The following is a 19,432-nucleotide window of genomic DNA, read 5'->3' on the forward strand; positions in this document are numbered from 1 at the left end:
CCCCTGACCTAGAATTATTTCCCTTCCTTTATGATCCAAATGACCTCACTTTCTCAGTCAGAATCCTCTTAAAAATGCTCCTCCAAAGTCATTCAGCCACAGTCCACCACAGAACTATACGTCTACTATGAGTCTATGAAAACGCTTTACTGGCTGAAATTGCACCTTTAGCTGGTCACCCAAGATGTTATGGGTCTGATCTGGGCTGTCTTATATACACTTTCTGGGGCAAGGACTGTGCCTTCCTCTTTATTTTCATTGCAATCTATGCCCTGCCACAGAGTTCATGGAGTTTTACGGGTGACTGTAAAAATGAGATTCTTGTCCCAAGGGGCTTCCCATCTAAAGCTGGACTCAAGATACACAGCCAGATTCTGAGCTGCACCTCCCTGGTGGGGATGCAATCCCAAAAGCAGAGGCTGGGCAAAAGTGGCTTCAAGTGCAGCTCCTAGAGTAATTTATAGCAACCACTAATTTACCAGCAGTCATGTATAGTCGCCAACAGATTGTTCCACAGCCTGGAACAGCTGGAGCTCAGACCACTCTGGCCACACCCTTACTGAGAGCAGCATAGGGCCCGGTGTCACTCTTGTGCTAAGGGAATGGCCCCAGAGAGTGACTGTGCCAATCCCTTTACACCAGCAGACAGCATAGTGGGACCAAAATCTAGCCTACAGTGAAAGAATAACAGACATGGAGGGTGTGGAAAACAGCCCAATAAAGAAAAGGGGGGTCCAGATTCCTACGCAGAATGAGAGGGGGAAAAAACCGGTAACTGGTTGCATCTGAGATTGTTTTGTTTGGGGTTTTGTCATTCTAACTGCAGAGGCTGAAGTAGATTCTAGGATTTGTAGAAAGGCAAAGATTTCAATGAGCAGAGCCTGGTCAGTTGATGCAAGACCATGGAAGCTGTCTCAGTGTTTGGAAGAAGAGGATGGAGACTTGCATGGAGGATGGGGAATAGGAGAAAATAAGCCCAAGATGGTGCAAGAGAAGAAATGTCCCATAAAGAAATTTGAAAGGGAGTCTGAGAGTCCAAGTGACAGCAGAGGGGCAGTGAGATGAGATATAGAGAGGCCAGTGAGGTGGAGGTGGTAGGAGTTAGATGAGAGAGAAGGCTAAGATATGGAGCATCTTTGAGTGTTCATGGTGGCTTTCAGAGATGTTGCACAGGAATTGCTGCCAGGATGTGCCGATGGCCAAGGCCCGGAATGTGAGTGAAATTCTCTGGCCCATGATATGCAGGAGGGCAGACTAGATGGTCTAATTGTTTCCTCTGGACTTAAATCTATAATAGGGGAGAGAGGAGGCAGCCATGGCACCCAGGTGTGAATCTGGGTGTTGGGAGGTTAGTGGTGTCCCAGTGATTGCAAAAGAATGTCTATTTGTACAGCACCAAGTACATTGGTAGCTGCCAGTCCTTTGCCGGCACCACAAGTGGCTGAAGCCCTGTCAACCGATTCCCTCCCGGTGCACCCAGGCTCCCAGAGAACCCAGCAGCAGCAGCAGCATGAACACAATGGGGCTGCAGCTTCACTGCCCCAAAAGTCCCTCTGATATTAGCCAGGCCAAATTTCTGTGCGAGGAATATGGGTTTGGGAGGGAGAGCTAGGGAAGAGGCTGGAAGTCAGCGTCTGTAAAAACAGAGCAGCAGGAAACAGGTAGCTTTGTGCAGGCTGCCTGAACTAGGGGAGTCTTAGGCACACCAAGCAGGAATTACAAACACATGAAGGTTAAAAACAGCCCATAGGCTGGGGGGACATGTGAGTTGGAGAAAGAAGGAGGTCAGGGAGAAAGTGAATGTGTAACTAAAGAGGAAATGGGGGGTAGGCAGAGAGCTGGGCTAAGCGGCTGTGTTTAAGGGACAGGTGCAGAGAGGCTGGGCTGAGTGATTGTATCTGAAGAAGCACGTGCAGGGAGGCCTGGCTAAGCAACTATGTCTTAAAGAGGTACACACAGAGAGGCTGGGCTGAGCGACTGTATCAGGTGGCAGGTGCAGGAAGGCTTGGCTGAGCGACTGTATCTAGGGGGCAGGGAGGCCGTGAAGCTGGACGGAAACTTAGCCAGGGAGCTTGCATTGGGATACGGCCCTGGTTTATTGTCTGTGATGTGCCCAGCACACTTGAGAGGATCGGGGTGGGGTTGGGGGGATATTATAATAATCCCCATGGGTTTGTGCTAAGGCAATGTGAGGAGAAAGGCTGAAGGAGGATCCGGGAAGGAAGGCAAGGGGCAGCTAGCTGCAGCATCAGCAATTCTTGACTGGAAGAACAGTGACCTCCAGTGGCTTTTTCAGGCCATAACATGTGAGTATTTCTCACCTACAGGATTGGCAGAGTTAAAGCACATGGAACGCAAGCTAAGTCACCCTGGGGCAAAGGGATTGAGGGGGACAGGTCTGTCCTGCCCACCAGTGCTTTTCTTTGCTGTTGATTTCCCCTTCAAAATGGCCACAAGTCTCAGACATTCAGACACTTTACACTGGTGTCAACCCCAAAAGTTCAAAAATCATGTTTGACCCCAAGAAATCATGCGTCTTTTAAAAGAAAGATTATATTTTTTGGCTGTCTTTCAAATTTTTAACTTCCCCTGCCCACTTCCAGTGTGTGAGTGTGTGGGGGGAGATAGGCGGGAGGAGGAGATGACCTGGCCTGACATATCCAACATCCACCCTCCAGCACCACATCAGTTTGGCCCACTAGTCCCTCCCCTCATTAATTGTATCTCCATATCTGCCTGTGCCCTAGCCCCCATATCTGCCCACTTTCAGCTCTGATAGGCTGCTCTTTCCCAGGAGGCAGGGAGGTGGGGAAGGCAGCCAAGCAGAGGGGGCGGTTTTGCTGGGTGGTCTGAAATTGGCATGAAGGCTGGAACTTCGCCTTCCTAGAGAGACTTGCTCTAGCAGGGGCCAAACTCATGTTATGGGTGATGAAGTTGTGAAAATTGCTGATAGGTCTCAATGCACAAGACTAGTGCACATCAAGGCAGGCAGGCTCACCATCTGCCAACATGGGAGTGGGGTGTATCAGGCCAAGTCATCTCCCCCTGCAGGAATAGGGTGTCAGGAAAGCCCACCTACTTCTATAGACGTGTCATGGAGTGGATCCACTTCTCCCTTGGATGTCAGCTCAGGACATCTCCCCCTGTGAATCACAGGTATGTCAGACTAGGAGTAGGAGGTTGCACCAGGTAAAGCCCCCATGTGGGCCTTCATGGCTTTAAACCAAGCCATCTCTTCCCTGTGAGAACATCTGGCCGGGCCATCTCCATACACAGGAATGTTGTGTACCAAGCTGGGCCTTGTTTGCCCACAGGACTGGGGGGCATTGGACCAAGCCAAGTCCACCTTGCAACACTGGGTGGTATAGGGCCTGGCCATCTCCCTTTTAGACTAGGGCACAGCAAGCTGTGGGGGCTTTGTGTCATGTAATGTGCCCCTCATCTGACTGGGGGCATCAGTCCAGGTTGAGCTCCCTCCATGGGACCGGGGATGTTGGGTTGGTTTTTCTCCTCCATAAGGAACTGGAGAGGAGCACCTGGCTAAATGATCTCCCCCCCCTGCATGAGCAGGCTGTGTGAGGCCACACTCTGACTTATTGCAGGACAGAGAGGTGTCAAGCCAGGCTGTCTCCCCTTGTGAGATGTGCCATGGTAAACTCAGCACCTAAATCCATGGTACTGATGCATATTGGGCTGTGCCCTCTTCCACCCCTGCTTCCATTCCCCTACCCCATGGTATGAGTCATTGGGCCAGGCCATGTCCCTATGGTGGACTGGGGTCAAGCCAGGCCATCTGCCTCAGGTGTACTGAGGTGTATTGGTCTGGGTGCTCTCCCCCTGTGGTAGTGGAGTGCATCTCTACATGCCATAGCATCTAGTTCATTCCTCCTGCTCGTAGCAGGAAATATTTTATCTCCAACTAAACACAAGAGCTGCCAGCTTAAGAACATAAGAACAGCCATAGGTCCATCTAGCCCAGTATCCTGTCTTCCGACTGCAGCCAATGCCAGGTGCTTCAGAGGGAATGAACAGAACAGGTAATCATCAAGTGATCCTCCCGTTGCCCATTCCCAGCTACTGGCGAACAGAGACAAGGGACACTTCAGAACATGGTTTTGCATTCCTGCCCATCCTAGCTCATAGCCAGTGATGCACCTATCCTCCATGAACTTTAGTGGGTTTTTTTTAACCCTCTTATAGTCTTGGCCTTCACAACATCCTCTGGCAAAGAGTTCTACAGGTTGACTGTGTGTTGTGTGATGAAATATTTCCTTTTGTTCATTTTAAACCTGCTGCCTATTAATTTCATTTGGTGACTCCTAATTCTTGTGTTATGAGAAGAAATAACTAACATCCATATTTGCTTTCTCACACTAGTCATGATTTTATAGACCTCACTCATATCCCCCCCAATTGTCTCTTTTCCAAGCTGAAAAGTCCCAGTCTTATTAATCTCTCCTCCTATGGAAGCTTTTCCATACCCCTAATCATTTTTGTTCTTTTTTGTACATTTTCCAATTCCAATACATCTTTTTTGAGATGGGGCTACTAGATCTATATGCAGTATTGAAGATGTGGGCATACAATGGATTTATAAAGAGGCACTATGATATTTTCTGTCTTATTATCTATCCCTTTCCTAATGATTCTCAACATTGTTAGCTTTTTGACTGCTGCTGCACATTGAGTGCGTGTTGTCAGAGAACTATCCACAATAACTCCAAGATCTCTTGCTTGAGTGGTAACAGCTAATTTAGACCCCATCATTTATATGTATATACACAGACAGACAGAGAGAGAGAGTTGGGATTATGTTTTCCAATGTGCATTACTTTGCATTTATCAACATTGAATTTCCTCTGCCATTTTGTTGCCCAGTCATCAGATTTGTGGGATCCCTTTGTAACCCTTTGGAGTCTGCTTTGGACTTAACTATCTTGATAGCTTTGTATCATCTGCAAATTTTGTTTACCCCTTACCGCTTACCCCTTTTTCCAGATCATTTATGATTATGTTGAGCAGTACTTGTCCAAGTATAGACCCCTGCAGGACACCATTATTTACCTCTTTCATTCTGAGAACTGACCATTTATACCTTCCCTTTGTTTTCTATCTTTTAAACCAGTTACTGATCCAGAAAAGGACCTTCCCTCTTATCCCATGACAGCTTACTTTGCCTAAGAGCTTTTGATGAGGGAACCTTCTCACTGGCCTTCTGAAAATCTAAGTACACTATATCTACTGGATCACCCTTGTCCACATGGTTGTTCACCCTCTCAAAGAATTCTAGTAGATTGGTGAAGCATGATTTCCCTTTATAAAAACCATGTTGACTCTTCCCCCCAAAACTGTGTTCAGTGTCTGATAATTCTGTTCTTTACTATAGTTTCAACCAATTTACTTGTTACTGAAGTTTGGCTTAGTGGCTTGTAATTGCCAGGATTGCCTCTGCAGCCTTTTTTAAAAGACTGGTGTCATATCAGCTTCTGTACCAGATGACCACAGTTAGTAGTGCTGCAATTTCACATTTGAGTTCTTGGGTCAATACCCTCTGGTCCTGGTGACTTATTGTTTAATTTATCAATTTGTTCCAAAACATCCTCTAATGACGCCTCAATCTGAAATAGTTCCTCAGATTTGTCACCTAAAAAGAATGGCTGAGATTTGGGAATTTCCCTCATATCCTCAGCCGTGAAGACCCATGCAAAGAATTAATTTAGTTTCTTCACAACGGCCGTATTTTCCTTGAGCTTCTTTCTGTTTTACTTTGCCTCTGGTCCTAAATAGACAACTATTTTTAATGCAAAGATTTTGTTTTTTATAGAATCTAGCCAATTGCTTTGCAGGGGACAGGAATGAGGCAGGAGGAACATGCTGGGGAATCCCCATCCTCCTGCAGTGAGGGGCTATGGTAAGACCAAGCCAGTCTTGGTGCTAGGCCAGACGTGCTGATGGAATCATTCATGGAGACCAGAAGGTTAACGAGTCTCTTTTTCACTCTTCATTAGTGGGCTCCCTTGTGGCTCGTTTCCCTGATCAGTGGGATCTGATTCACCTGGAACTTTGATCAGGTATCAGTGAGGAAGAAAGTCTGCCCACAGAAAAGTGCTGCCTCCACAGAGAAAAGGAGAGAGAGGGTGGTGGCGGGCAGTGTCTCACCTAGCATCAGAGCCATTGTCCGAGTTACATGTTAGAGCTGCAACCCCACTGCACAAGTCCCTCAAAGGGCTGACTGTGGCTGTTCAAATCCCTGCGTGTATACAACATACCAATGACCCTGTGACAAAGGCAAAACATCAGGATTGTTCTTTACGCAGTAGTAGGAGGCCTGGTCTAGAAGTGAGACTTACACTGTCTGCATTCAACTAATTGTGCACAAATGGATCATTGTGTCCACACTAGACATGAGCAACTCAGGTACAGTCCTACCTTCTAGCCACACTGGCACGTTCTTAAACTCAGGCAACACCAATCCCTCTCTCCACCACTCGAAGGTGTAAAGGTCCAGAACTGGCAAACCTTCCTCTAGTTTTCTGGCTGAGTCCCCTCTCTGCCTTGCTCCTTTGCACTGCCTCTTCATACATGTCCCTCTGCGCTATCCCTCCCATCAGTAGAAATGCCCTCCCAACCACTCCCACCCCCCATCTGGCAGTATCACCAACTTTAAAAGTATCATGTCTGATTCCCACAAAAATCACTAGATGACCCCAAAATCATGAATTAAAAAAAATTCTATTATGTATTTTGGTCTCTGACTTTTTAACCCCCTCCCCAGTGGGTGTGGGGGACAGTTAGTGTTGCCAGCTCTTTGCAACAGATAAAGTGATTTGGCCCCTTGCTGCAGGATAGTGTAGAGCTTCCAGCTTCTCCCTCAAACCAACAATTTTGATTAATGGATTTGGTGCCCCCCCCCCAACCCCCATCTGCACACCAATTAATTCTATTCCCCAGCCCCACATCAATCCTACTCTCCACGATCCCTATTTCTGCCTGTTTCCCCAACCCCACATCATTTCCCCCCCCCTGCCCCACCTGGGGTTCATATGCTGCAGGGCAGCTGCAGTGGGGTCCCCTATCTCACCTTCCTGATGCAAGGGGCATCTCTAGGGGTTCAATCACCCCCCTCTGCCCCTTCCCAGACCTGGCATTGGCAGGAGGGAGGAGCAGAGTGCTGACCGACCCATTGTTCACAGGGGCTCTCCCCCGTTCCCATGAGCATGGTGTCCCCCTTCCTTACCCAAAAAGTCCATTGGTTCCTGATGGCAGGCCAAGAGCTCTGACTGTTTCCTGTGGCAGCCAATCAGAAAGGGTTTCCCCCAGCCTCATGGGACACTGGATCCAACAGGACCCAGTTGAGTTACTGGCAAGGAGAATTGGTGACGCTGCCTCGCAGCCTTGTCTTGGGGAATTGGAGGTTATTTCTAATGGGGTGTCACAGGGTAAGCCCACCCCATCCCCACTGGGGACATTTGGGGAGCAGAGGGGAAGTAGGGCATCCCCACAGGTGCAGTCTACCAGACTGGTCCCCTCCCAGCCATATGTCTCAAGGGTCTGAGTCGGGCTGACCACCCATACAGCCAGGCAGCCCAGCCTAGCAGCCAGACTCAATAGCTGCCCTCGGGTCAGGGCTAGGCAAGTAAACAGTCTGTAGCTACAGCAGGGCTTTGTGCATCTCTGCAATCTGAAGCTCAGGTGCGGGGTTGCTGTCACCCCAAGGGGAGTGGCAGGGGGGTAGGGAGATGCAGGCCCACCCAACTCCACCACATCCCACCTCAGAGCTCTGTTTGTGACAGGGTGGTCCCCATGCTGCTCAGCAGGGATCCCACCACAGTACACTGATCTGCCTCTGGTGGGAGATACCACACACACTATCCCCCTGGGCCACTTCCTACCATGACGCCCAACACTGTCATCCGAGTCTCACTGGGGCCTTTGGATTCCCTGGCATTGGTAGCTGCCTAGATGTCTGACTCTGGGCAGCAGGTCTCCAGGGCCTCTGGTTCCCTCAGCTGGGGGCTGAAGCAGCTCCCTGCTTAGCGGCTCCACCAAGCATCTTTCTTCCTCAGGAATCAGCCTAGAATGAGCTGGGTTGCTCCCTTTTATACTGGGACAACAGCTGGTGAATGCCCAGCACAGCCTAGGGGGCGGGACTTCCGACACCCATAGTGTGGGTTTAACTCTTTCCTGCTCACACAGGGGTAAGTCTGGAGAGGCCTGTGCTGGCTCCCCTGCCCCATCCCGTGCTTGCACTCTGATGCCTGGGGAAGATGCTCACCTTCCTCTCTACAGCTGGTCTAGGTCAGACTTTACTGTGACAAGAAACCATGCTGGAGCCAGCCCACTTTATAGTTCCCTGGTAACATCAGCCTCCTTTACTGGACAGGAGGTACCTGCTCCCCTCCACCCCAGAGGGGCTCCAGGCTGATAAGTCACTCACAGCCCTTCTTTCCCGCTTTCAGAGATGAGACACCCATAAGGGAGACACAGGAGAGCAGGGAGGTGGATGCATGACAGCCTCCAGAGCTGAACATGTGAGTCTCTACAGCTTGTGCTAAAGAGCCAGGCTCTGTGCATGGGACACAGTGCGAGATGTGGGAGAGGGCGAAGAGGCGTGAGCAGGGGGGCGAAGCGGGAGTGGGAGCTGTCTGGACTCCCTGCACCAACTGGGCTCTGTACCACCGGGCAGGGAGGGTGGGCACTCTTTCTTTCCACAGGCACAGTCCATGCCCCACTTGTGCCAGGCCTCCCACTTTATTTCCTGCGGTGCTGGAGGGCATTAGCTATGGGTGGCACTGGGTCTGTCCCAGGCTGGGTCTGCTATGTGCAGAGTTGGCTGCTGGCAGCAGGCTGGGCTGAGTTCTCCCACAGCAGCACGTGGAGGCCGGGAGCAGAGCAGGGTTGGAGCATGGCTGGGGTGGAGAGGTGGAGGATTCGGAGGGCAGCTGGCAGCTGGTGGGGAGGCTTACACTCCCTGTGCCTATTATACCTGCTGCCAACGCCAGTGGGTTACAGCTGTAGGTGCATAGGAGAGTAGGCATGGGAGGTTTGTTGGGGAGTGGGCTATGCGCATTGTGTATGAAGTGTAATTTGATGATAATTTAGCGGCATAATGAGTTATGCGCACTTTGCCAGAGTTAGTGAGATAGAACCTTGGAGTTGCTATCAGCAACAGACACAGCACAGCAAGTACTTTGTTGATAAGGCCTCAGCTGTAGTACTCTGTCCAGTTCTGGGTGCCATGTTTCAGGAAAGATGTGGAGAAATTGAAGAACGGCCAGAGAAGAGCCACAAAAATGATTAAAGGTCTAGAAAACATGACCTATGAGAGAAAATTGAAAAAATTGGTTTTGTTTAGTCTGGAAAAGAGAAGACCGAGAGGAGACATGATAGTTTTCAAGTACATAAAAGGTGTACATAAGGAGGAGGGTGAAAAATTGTTCTCCCTGGCCTCTGAGGATAGGACAAGAGGCAATGGGGCTTAAATTGCAGCAAGGGCGGTTTAGGTTGGACATTAGGAAAAACTTCCCAACTGTCAGGATTGTTAAGCACTGAAATAAATTGCCTAGGGAGGTTATGGAATCTCTGTCATTGGAGGTTTTGAAGAGCATGTTAGACAAACACCTGTCAGCGTTGGTCTAGTTATCACTTACACCTGCCTTGAATTCAGGGGCCTGGATTAGATGATCTACTGAGGTCCCTTCCAGTCCTATGTTTCTATGATTCTGTGACTGGGCTTCATGGCATCTTTGGTCCCCTGTGACTCATTCTCATTTTTGCCAGTTCCTGATACAGCAGCCTGGTACCATCACTTTCTTTTTACTCCAAGACAGGGCCAGGGCCAGTGGATTGGGACAGGGTTACCCAGTTTTTCCTTATTGCCATTTAATGGAAAGTCTTTTATCATTTCTGATAGTTTGAGGAAGCCTGTCTCTCCCACCCTTGGAATTTGGACACAGGAATAAAAATGTCCCTGCTTCAGTCTCTTCTCTGTATAACTGTTCCTCGCTTCATTTGTATCTCCAGTCTGAGAGCTTCTCCCTCTGGCTTGTGTTCACTGATTCAGTATTTGGTGAGAGTCTGCTTAAGTTTTGCACATTTCACTGTGATTAGGTATCAGCTAGTGTGGTATTGTTTATTAAATCGGTTAGTGACTTATGTATTAGGTAATAGCATATTCCGTCCCTCTTCTCCACATGGCCAGGGCAAAGGAACATGGCTTTCCTACAGCCTGGTGGTTCTTGATTGCTGGCGAAATTCAGAATAAGTTTCAGGCTGCAGTCAGTCACACTGGGGGAAACAGGCTTGGTGCACAGCTGGCCCAGACTTGGAGAGCGCAAATGTGATTTAAAGACACCTTTGCAGCACCTCCTCCTGAGCTGCAGTGTGTATTCTCTAGCTGCAGCTGCGGCTTTAATCTCTGAGTAGTACAATGGAACACCTGGGTCAAGGGATTGCTCCAACAGGGCTCCTAGGTCACTGAAGTGTGTGCTGAAAAGACTGGGTTGAATAACAGCCCAAACTTGCAATTTCCATTTCAGTGCAGTAATATTTTGTTGGCCTGACAAGCTCTGCCTGTGATGCCGAAGTGTGAGACAAACCCCTGGTGCTCTCTCTCTCTCTCTCTCTCTCTCTCTCTCTCTGGCCTTTCTCAGTTGAAGGCCTCTGTTTGCCTGTGATTTGTTTTTACTCTACACCTGGATTGGTGAATGGGTTCAATGGTGCCATATGTCCCCCCCACCACACCCCACTCCCCCCAGTAGCAATGGAAGGTTCAATCCTGGGTGCCAGACTGAGGCCAAAGCTTCACCAACCTCTTTTATAGGAGGCAAATATCTTCCCTACTGTGTATTTTTTACATGAGTGAATGAGCATTGAAGTGTAATTAAGTGATTCGTTTCTCAGGGTGGAAGGACGCTGACTTGATTCCATGGCTACATTGTAGTTGGCCAGTTACCATACATTTTTATTGAGAATGCTGCAGAATAGGACTTATAGTTCCATGTGCTGTTGTGAATCCCCATCTGGACCAGATTGTAGCTACCTCGACAAGATCCCCGGTGTGTTTGCATCTTTTACACTTTGGCAACGCTCCCTGTAGTTTGTTATACCACTACAGTGCTATTAAATTGAATGGGATGTGTGTCAAGTGTGCTCTGTACACATAAGTAAAGCATATGAAGTGTGTGTGTGCGTGAGTTGTGGATGCACATAAAGTGTAAGCATGGTGTTGTGTTAATGCGTAAAGTGTGTTCATGCCTGGAGGATGTGTGTGTATGTGAGGTGCATGGGTGTGCAAAGTGTGGCCAGGTGGGAAATGTAAGTACAGGTGTGTGCAAGATGTGTGGGTGTGTGCAGTCTGTCTTTGTGGTGTGACGGTGGGTGTGTGCAAGGTGTAAATGCTTGTGGGACATAGTGTATGTGTCTCAAGTGAGCTGTGCATGAGGTGTGAGAAGTGAAAACCTGCGAGAGGGGCATGTGTGTACACTCAGGGTACTGGAAGCAGAGCGAAGTTGATTTTGAAACATGGAGCCTTAGAATATACAACACGAGCCACTTCCCATGAGGCCACCAATTTTCCGTAACGCCGACATGATGCCCAGAACATAACTGCCTTGCATTTTGGCCTTTGTGTGTTCGATGGCCTATGGCATTTGGGGAGAGAATTGTAAATGTATCCCCTGAGCACCTCTCTCCCTGCAGTATGATGAAGGGGTGACATGGCCAGTGCTTTCTTGGTGCTGTTTGAAATGTGCTAGTCTCTTCTGGCGGGGGGGTTCTCTCTCGCTACACATTACAGCATTGAGAACGCATTAAGCCACACTGGACACCCCTTTGGAACTGGTCACTTGTGGGTTGAGAATACAAGTTGAACATTTTTAGGTTCCATTGGCTCTGGCACAAAGCAAATTTTTGGACTGCTCCATGTTTTAATTTTATTCCTCTCGCTGTCTTAAGAGCAGATGAAAACAATTTTCACACAGATGTGGGGGCAACATTATACACTTCCCTTATTTGTGTGCATGCGCGTGAACACACACACACACACACTCACATGCAAGTACACATGCACATTCCCACACATACACGCAAAGTGCTGGACCATCTGCCTTCCATCCAGGCCCCATTATACCAAAAGATGATGATTCCTCCAAGCTTGTTGCTGTCTTTAGTTTAGTTTTATTCTTGTTAATATCTTTACAGAAAATGGCACATAAATCACAGGTTCTGAATGACTAGAAGTTGTTACAGTTCCATACTTCAAACACCTCAATACCAAATTCTTTTCTCACTGTCTGTACATTATTTACACACCATGGGCTATAGTCTAACACGTCAAACAAATTGGGGACAAAGACAAACAGAGGCTGTGTGGAAGGGAAGGATCAACCTTTGACAGAATAAAAACACTAGCTCTGGGGAAAAGCAGCTCAGCTGAAAGCAGGACAGAAGGGAAAGGTGTAAGTCACTGTCCTAGGGCCTTCATGGCGGGTGGCTTCTCACCAGGATGGGAGGGAGGATGTTATCTTGGAGCTGTGATGTCTGTTGTGGGCTTTGTTGGTTGTTAGTGACAGGGCCTGTGTGTATTCAGGTGGGGCATATGTACACCTCATAGTGTATTTGAGCATGCCTGTGTATCTCTGCGTGGCTGAAGCTCCCTTTGAAACTCAGAGACAGAGAGGGTGGCATATAATTCAATACATACATTATCTGGCAAATGTTGCTGTTTTATATTGCATTGTTTATTCAGTGAGGTTTTCTTTTTCCCCCCTAATGTTTGACCAGCTCTGCACTGGGATTTGACAGAGCCTGCAGGCCTCTGGCTCCGGGCTTTTGGGATGCCCTGCTGTTCTGGGGCCTGTAGCCAAGGCTGATTTGGACAATCAGCGTTGTGGGAACAGCCTGGACCCAAAGCATGCTTGCAGCGAGGACTCTGTTATTAATCCGTAAGATTAAACCTCAGCAGTTTGTGCTGGGGAGCGGAAGGTGCTGATCAAACATGATACAGTGCATGGAGCAGCACTGGGGTGGAGCCTGGCCTCAGAGACTGAGGAGGGTTGAGCAAAGTGCCAGGTATCTCAAAGGGAAGGAGCTGGGTCTCAGTTACCAGTAAGGGGTGAAGCCGGGAGCAACACTTGGGTACCCGTGAGATCCTGGATACCTGTTAGGCATGATGTCAGGTGCAATATGTGTTCAAGGTGGTGCTGGGTGCGGGAATCAGATACCTGAGTGGGTTATGAGTCTTCAGCATGCCTACGGGGGGAAGACAGGTGTTGGACTTGGGAGACCCCCAAAGGGAAGGTGTGGGTCTTGGCTACCTGAGGTTGTAGGGCTCAGCTCCTGGAAGTTAACCCTGCTCTTCCCCACCCCTTGGCTTCGTACTGGAAAACTGAGAAGAAGATCAGCTGTCCAGAACGCCACCCTCCCCATCTCAAAGTGCCCGTAGGACACCCCAACACTCAGTCAGGAAAGACACACATGGAATATACAAACCACCATTTAAATAGACTCACTGTTTTACGCAAACACTTCCATGGATTTGTCCCGCAGCGACTTAGGCCAGAGAAAGAGTAAAATGGTCCCTGTGAGGGCAGCAGGTCAGCGGTGCCGATGGCCAGGGGCCATGAACACACGGGGGAGGAGCATGTTCTGTAGGAGATGGAGTTCATGCTGCTCTGGGCAGGTGGGAATGCAGCAGGGGATAGACTTGCTCTGGGGGTGGAGATGGGTGAGACGGGACTAGAGGGAGAGAGTCGCTTGACGTGGAAACGGGCGGGACTGGGACAGAGACTCACTCTGAGGCTGGGTGGGTTGAACCAGGACAGGAGAGACCCGAAACTGGTTCTGCAGCTGGTACAGAGGGACCCAAAGCCTCAGTTAGCCGCAGTCTCCTCTCAGAAGAAGATGGTGGTAATTCCTGATCCCCCAGAAAGGAGGGGGCAGTGTGGCAGGAATAGTCCTGAGGGCAGGGAGGATGAGGGGCAGGAACACTCCTGAGGGGAACAGTCTCTGGACACGCCTGACAGTCAGAACTTGGCCTGAGCCAGTGGCTTCCTGAAATACACCGAGACCATGTGGGGCCTCACTCCCTGTGCAGGGGCTGCCGGAGGGGCCCTGTCAGTCTGAGAGGAGGCTGCAGCCCCCAGAGGAGACAGAGTCTTTGGGGGGCTGGTTTCCATCATCTCTTTCCCTTTAGATCTGCTTCTCCTCCTCTTGTGTTGAGTTTGATTTCTCCATTTGTCTCTCATCTTCTGCTGCTGCTGCCTCCTCCTCTTTCTCTGGCTTCCTGGCTGGGGTGGGGGGTTCCCCAGGGACGGTCCCCAGGACTTTGGTGCTATGCTCCTGAGCTTTGGCTCTGAGGGCAGCAATGCTGTTCTCTCTCAGTTCCTCCTGGGAAATGGTGGTTTTGGGATCTGGGGCCCTCTCTTCCTTGTTGCTCTTGTCGAGCTTGGGCAGGGCCTGGCGTTCCACCTCCGGCTTCCTTCCCACCTCAGCTGCTGCCTCCAGAGACTTTTTGTGCATCCCTAAAAAGAATTGTTGGTATTCGGGTTTAGAAAAGCGCCTGGGCATGGGAAAGCCATCTTGAACTGAAAACAGCAAAGATAAAGAGAGGCCAGAATTAAGGAAAAGCAGAAACCCTTGCTTCAAACAGCAGTCACACAGAGAGCCCATTGCGCCGGGCCCTGCATGAGGGGGAATTCAGGCCAGTTCTCTACTAGAGACAGGCCAGCACTGAGGGGGAGCCCAGGACAGACCAGAGGGGGGAGCTTGTGCCAGCTCTGTGCTCAGAACAGTCCAAACATAAGGGAGGAACCTGACCCGTAGCAACAGGCAGGGGACCTGAAGAGTGGAGCACAGGTTGCAGGATAAAAGAGTTTAGAGGAGGAACCAAGAAAGCAGTTTGTGTGCACATGGCTGGAATGCTAGCTGCAGTTGCAGCAACTCTGTAAATAGCTCACTTATTAAAGAGCCAGTTTAGTTTTACAAGCATGGGGTCCCCTCATGTTATTACCCAGCATGCAGTACGTGAATCATGGCCCAGTATTCTGCTAGAGACGGGCCAGAACTGAGAGGGGCCACACCTGAGGGAGAGGAGGGAGGTGGAAGGGGACAGATTTCTGTGCTCCTGAAGGGCCAGTCCTGAGAAGTAGACAAATGTGCTGAAGTCTGATGCCATTTCAGGGGGCACAGTCTAAACATCATGAAGAGGCAGGGATTTCCTGTCCTAGAAGTTAGGGGTGGGGCTGCAGGACAGGGGCACAAGGGATCAAACAGAATGGGCTCCCTGGCGCGGATGAACAGTGAATGAGCAGTGACAAGATGAGGCGGCAGGTGGGGGAGGGGCTCATACAGCACTCTGTTACTGGAGCCAGACAGCAGGAGCGGATTCTGGATTTTCTCTCAGGGCTGTGGAGAAGTGTCCCTTTGCCTATTATCCTCCCTCTTACACCACCTACCCCTCCACCTCTCTTGCTCACAAATTCACACAGACAGAAGGACAGGGGACAGGGCAGCGCATTTCTAAGAGGCCAGAAATGAGCTTTTTGGCAGAATGAGCCTGAAAAATCAGAAAAAAAGGAAGCAAAGAGCAGGAATGTGAAAGGGAATCCGCTACTTCCATATCTACACAGCCCCCGGCCCACCAGAAGAAGCCAGGCAGGAATTAGAACGCCTTCAGCTGGAGGGAGCTGTGGGAGGATACCCAGTCGTTCCCTCCCAAAAAGAGGAATCAAGAGGACGTATGGTTCATCACAGGCACAAAAAAGTTGGCTGCCCCCACCCCAAGCAAAGGATCACACAGAGTCCCTCAAGGGCTGCAGGAGTCAGACCCAGCTAACTTCTTACTGCGTAAGCAGGTAAACTAACCTGCTATGGCTTTTGAGTATGGTGGACACCCACGCCACAGGACCCTGGTCCAAGGGCATGATACCCCCACCCCATGCTACAGGAGTCTAGGGTTAGAACTGATAGCCCCAACTCATGAGTCTGGACCTGAGGACTGATACCCCAGGTCTGGACACAGGGGCTGACAGCCCCACCTCATGTCCCAGGGCCCTGTGGTCAGTCCCTAACATAAAAGGCAATGTCCCTGTGCTCTGGGGTTATGGGGAACGTGTGAGTGCAAGATAATTCCCTCCCTTACTCAACACGTCCAGTGTAACTGTAAGTTTACCTATTTCACCATCTCACGCCCTGGAATACACCCAGATAGGGTGCTAGTCTCTTACCCAGTAGCCAAGGGGCGCAGGACTCCATGATGCCGTCCTTGGCGGATTTGAGGATAGACTCTGGCAGCGGGATTGAGTGACGTACCATTGCGCCGTAGAGCCCGTATTCCGCCATCACGCTGCTCCTGCCCCAGCACTTCTCCCGCTTCCGCCACTTGGCCCTCCGATTCTGGAACCAAACCTGCAAAGAGCATAGCGGTTTACTGAGGCCCAGTGAATTGTCAGTGGAGGTGAATGCTGCCCCCTAGTTAGTCTGGGATTCTCTCTGTGTGTGTGTGTGTATGTGTGCATGAACGCGTGCTTGTGGATATTTGTGCGAGGGCACATGCATGTGAGAATGAGCACATATGTCCTCCTCAGGAATCACAAACCAAAATAAGAGAGACTTATTAAAAATGTTGCGAGAGACTTTAGTCACCTTTATTCCTGACGAAAGCACAAGACTGACTGTGCTGAACGGACAGGGCACAGTGCAGGCAGGCAATGGGCAAGCTTGCACCTGCAGCTCTGCTGATGCCACTCAGTCCTGCCCCACAGGTTCCCTTGCAATGCCAATGATGGGTCTCTTCATACATAGCTCTGCCAATATTCCTCAATCTTTTGGGAGAGCCTGGGGAGCGCCCTTCTATGAGCCATGGAGATCTCCAAGAAACAGCTGTGCCTCTCCCCTGAGTGGCTGTGTCCATCTCCCACCAGGTCTTCCCCAGGAGGGGCTGTATATGTCCCCTACTGGAGCAGCTGTGGCTTTCCTTCCCCCCACCCCCTCGGTACCCCGGCAATAGACTGTTTTTTCCCCACCCTCGCAGGAACAGCAGGGGCCAAGCTTCAGTGCAAGTCCCATCCCTTGCTGCAGGATGTAATTAATTTTCCATTGCCGTGTCTTTCGCTAGTGGCTTTTGGCTCTGGTGCCTGGGATTTTCTCTTTCATTATTTACTGGGTGGCTGAGCTGCAGAGAGAAGCTGTGTGCAGCAGTGTCTGTGGGGAGGGCTGGCCCACAGTGGTGCGCGTTGAGGTGTGTGTGGGGTGGGGAGTCAGCTCCACAGCTCGCCCTGAATTCCTCATTTGAAAAGCCCCCTCATCTTCTCAGAAAATTGGCAGCATAATCTCTGGGCTGTGACCCAGGGGGCAGTGAGCAGAGACTCGGGTGGCTCCTAGGGGAGGGTGGGGGCTTGCAGAAATCTATTAGTGTTCTTGCTCCGATTTCCATTCTTCTTGTCTCGCTCGCTCCTCTCCCTCCCTTCATTCCCTCCCTTCCCGCAGTGGAGAGGCATCAGCTTTAGATGAAAAATTGCTTGAGGTCTATTCAGAAGGCGGCAAAGGAAGAGTCAGCCCCAGGGGCAGCCCAGGCCTGATTGAAAAATAAGTTAATTTCAGTTTGAATCGATGGGCCTCAGGCACTGAAATATCACGGGAAATTAAAGCAGCTGGTCCCCAGGGAACCACACCATTGACCCGCGCTAATTAATGCCACGGAGTTACCATTCGCCTCTCTGCGAGGCAGCCCTTCCCTCCCTGAGGACACCCCAACCACCTCCTCATTTAACTAATTAGACTCACGGAAAATTGGGTGTTAATTTGTTTAGGAATTTTTTTTTTCTTGCCAGGGAAGTACATGGCGGAATGGAAATGAATGGCGGGGTCTCGCTGGCAGATGGATGCTCGGGGTCACTCCGCAATCTTCTCCAACTTGATTGCTTGATTAGGTCGTTAGCACATTAAAAAAAAAAATTGCTTGCCGTCTGGCGCTGGCCTGATGAGTGGGATGAGGCGGGAATCGCCTGGGTAATTTATCTTTTTATACTGCAAAGAATTTGATTTCAATCTGCAGATATATGGAGGCGCCTTTGACACCTGTTTAACATTACAGAGCTGACAGCTTAACCCTCTGATGCCTCCACTGCAGTGAGCCAGGGGGAGCAGGCTCACTGCTCCAGCTGCCAGCCGAAGGCCGGGACGTGGGATCCCCAAGGGTTAGGGTGGGGAGAGAAGTTCTGGACTGAACTCTGGACGCTCCCCTCAGGCAGCTAGGGAGCACTTAGTGGTGGAGGGCTGGATCGTAGGTGGGGGCGGCAGCTGCCAGGTTTGTTGCCCTGGCGCAGCAGAATAAGTCAAAGCGCATGCTGATTTGAAATGGATGAGGCTGGGCAGACCCTACAATGGCTGTGGGGAGCAAACCAGGTTATGGAGATAGTGTAGTTCCAGCCTTTCCCAGCGGGGAGCTCTGTGGAGGGAGAGGCCAGAGCGCCCCCGTGAGGAAGCTCCCAGCTACTCCATGCCCAGTCTTTCTCAGAAGGCGGCATTGTTGGGAACAGAGTAGGATGCTACCAGTTATTTCTGTGCCCCGGGGCAGGGGAGCAGGGGCACCAACTTCCAGGAGGCGCTGTACTGCTGGCTGGATTTTTTTTTTGGTGGTGGTGATGGTGGGGGGGGAGTTGACTTTTTTCTGCTCAGGGACTTGCGGGGAGAAGTTGCACCAAAAATGTTTTCTGCCCTGCCTGGCAGGACAGCTAGTGCTGCTCCTACTGGTACCAGCATGTTCTACCAGGAGCTGTGTAGGGTATGAGACAGCAGGACCAGCAGTTACCCCAGTCCCTCTCTACCCCAGCTGGGGGGCAGCAGGCAATGGATTATGGCACTCACTGTAGGGGAGTTGCTAGCTACTCAGCCCCCAGCCTCCCCAGGCCAGAGTTGCTGTAGTCCTGTGACACTCAGACGGAGGCTCCCCAGTGTCTCCTGCAGCTCTTTGCAGCATGTGATAGTAAAACACTGTGATTTAATTATTAACCAATTTAAATTATTAACCAATCAGGATGCTTTTACTATGTTATTAACCAATTGCAGTTGATAAAATAATAACACTTGGTCAGTGATTTTGCTGTGAGAATAATATATATAGAGAGAGGCATAGTAAATGAAACAATGAATTCACACTGCTGGGTAATGTTGACTGCTAATTAGGCTCCACTGCCCCAGGGAATAGCAGGTGAAAGTCTTAGCCACTCTAATCCCAGCCTCTGCCAGTAGGAGGCACTGTAGGGAATGCAGGCAGGCAGCTCACAGTCACTGGCTGCCTTATAAAATAATAATGTAAATCGTTTCTCTGAACATTTAAAAGCCCTATTCTTTGCATTTTCATTCTGCGGCTATTTTATTTCTGGACTGTTGACGGTTCTAAGCCCCTGGAGCTCTTGGCAAGAGCCCTTCA

At 50.1% G+C, this 19,432-nt stretch overlaps 1 protein-coding gene across 2 annotated transcripts in view; it reads right to left on the reverse strand.

Moving 5' to 3' along the window:
- Positions 1-12,165: 12,165 nt before the first annotated feature.
- VSX2 (visual system homeobox 2) overlaps positions 12,166-19,432 on the reverse strand; it is a 43,884-nt gene continuing 36,617 nt past the window's right edge. Inside the window, exons 4-5 of one of the 2 annotated variants that reach the window (XM_067533431.1) lie at positions 16,227-16,407; positions 12,166-14,522 (exon numbers count right to left, since the gene is read on the reverse strand). In XM_067533431.1, the coding sequence (XP_067389532.1) occupies positions 14,191-14,522; positions 16,227-16,407 (513 nt within the window). In that variant the 3' untranslated portion in view covers positions 12,166-14,190. Of the gene's footprint in view, positions 14,586-16,226; positions 16,408-19,432 lie in introns of both variants that reach the window. The other variant, XM_067533422.1, reaches the window with a different exon arrangement.

This window comes from Emydura macquarii, unplaced genomic scaffold (assembly GCF_026122565.2).
Source record: "Emydura macquarii macquarii isolate MOO-44397 ecotype Brisbane River unplaced genomic scaffold, CSIRO-AGI_Emac_v2 contig_374, whole genome shotgun sequence".
NCBI classification, from domain to species: Eukaryota; Metazoa; Chordata; order Testudines; family Chelidae; genus Emydura; species Emydura macquarii.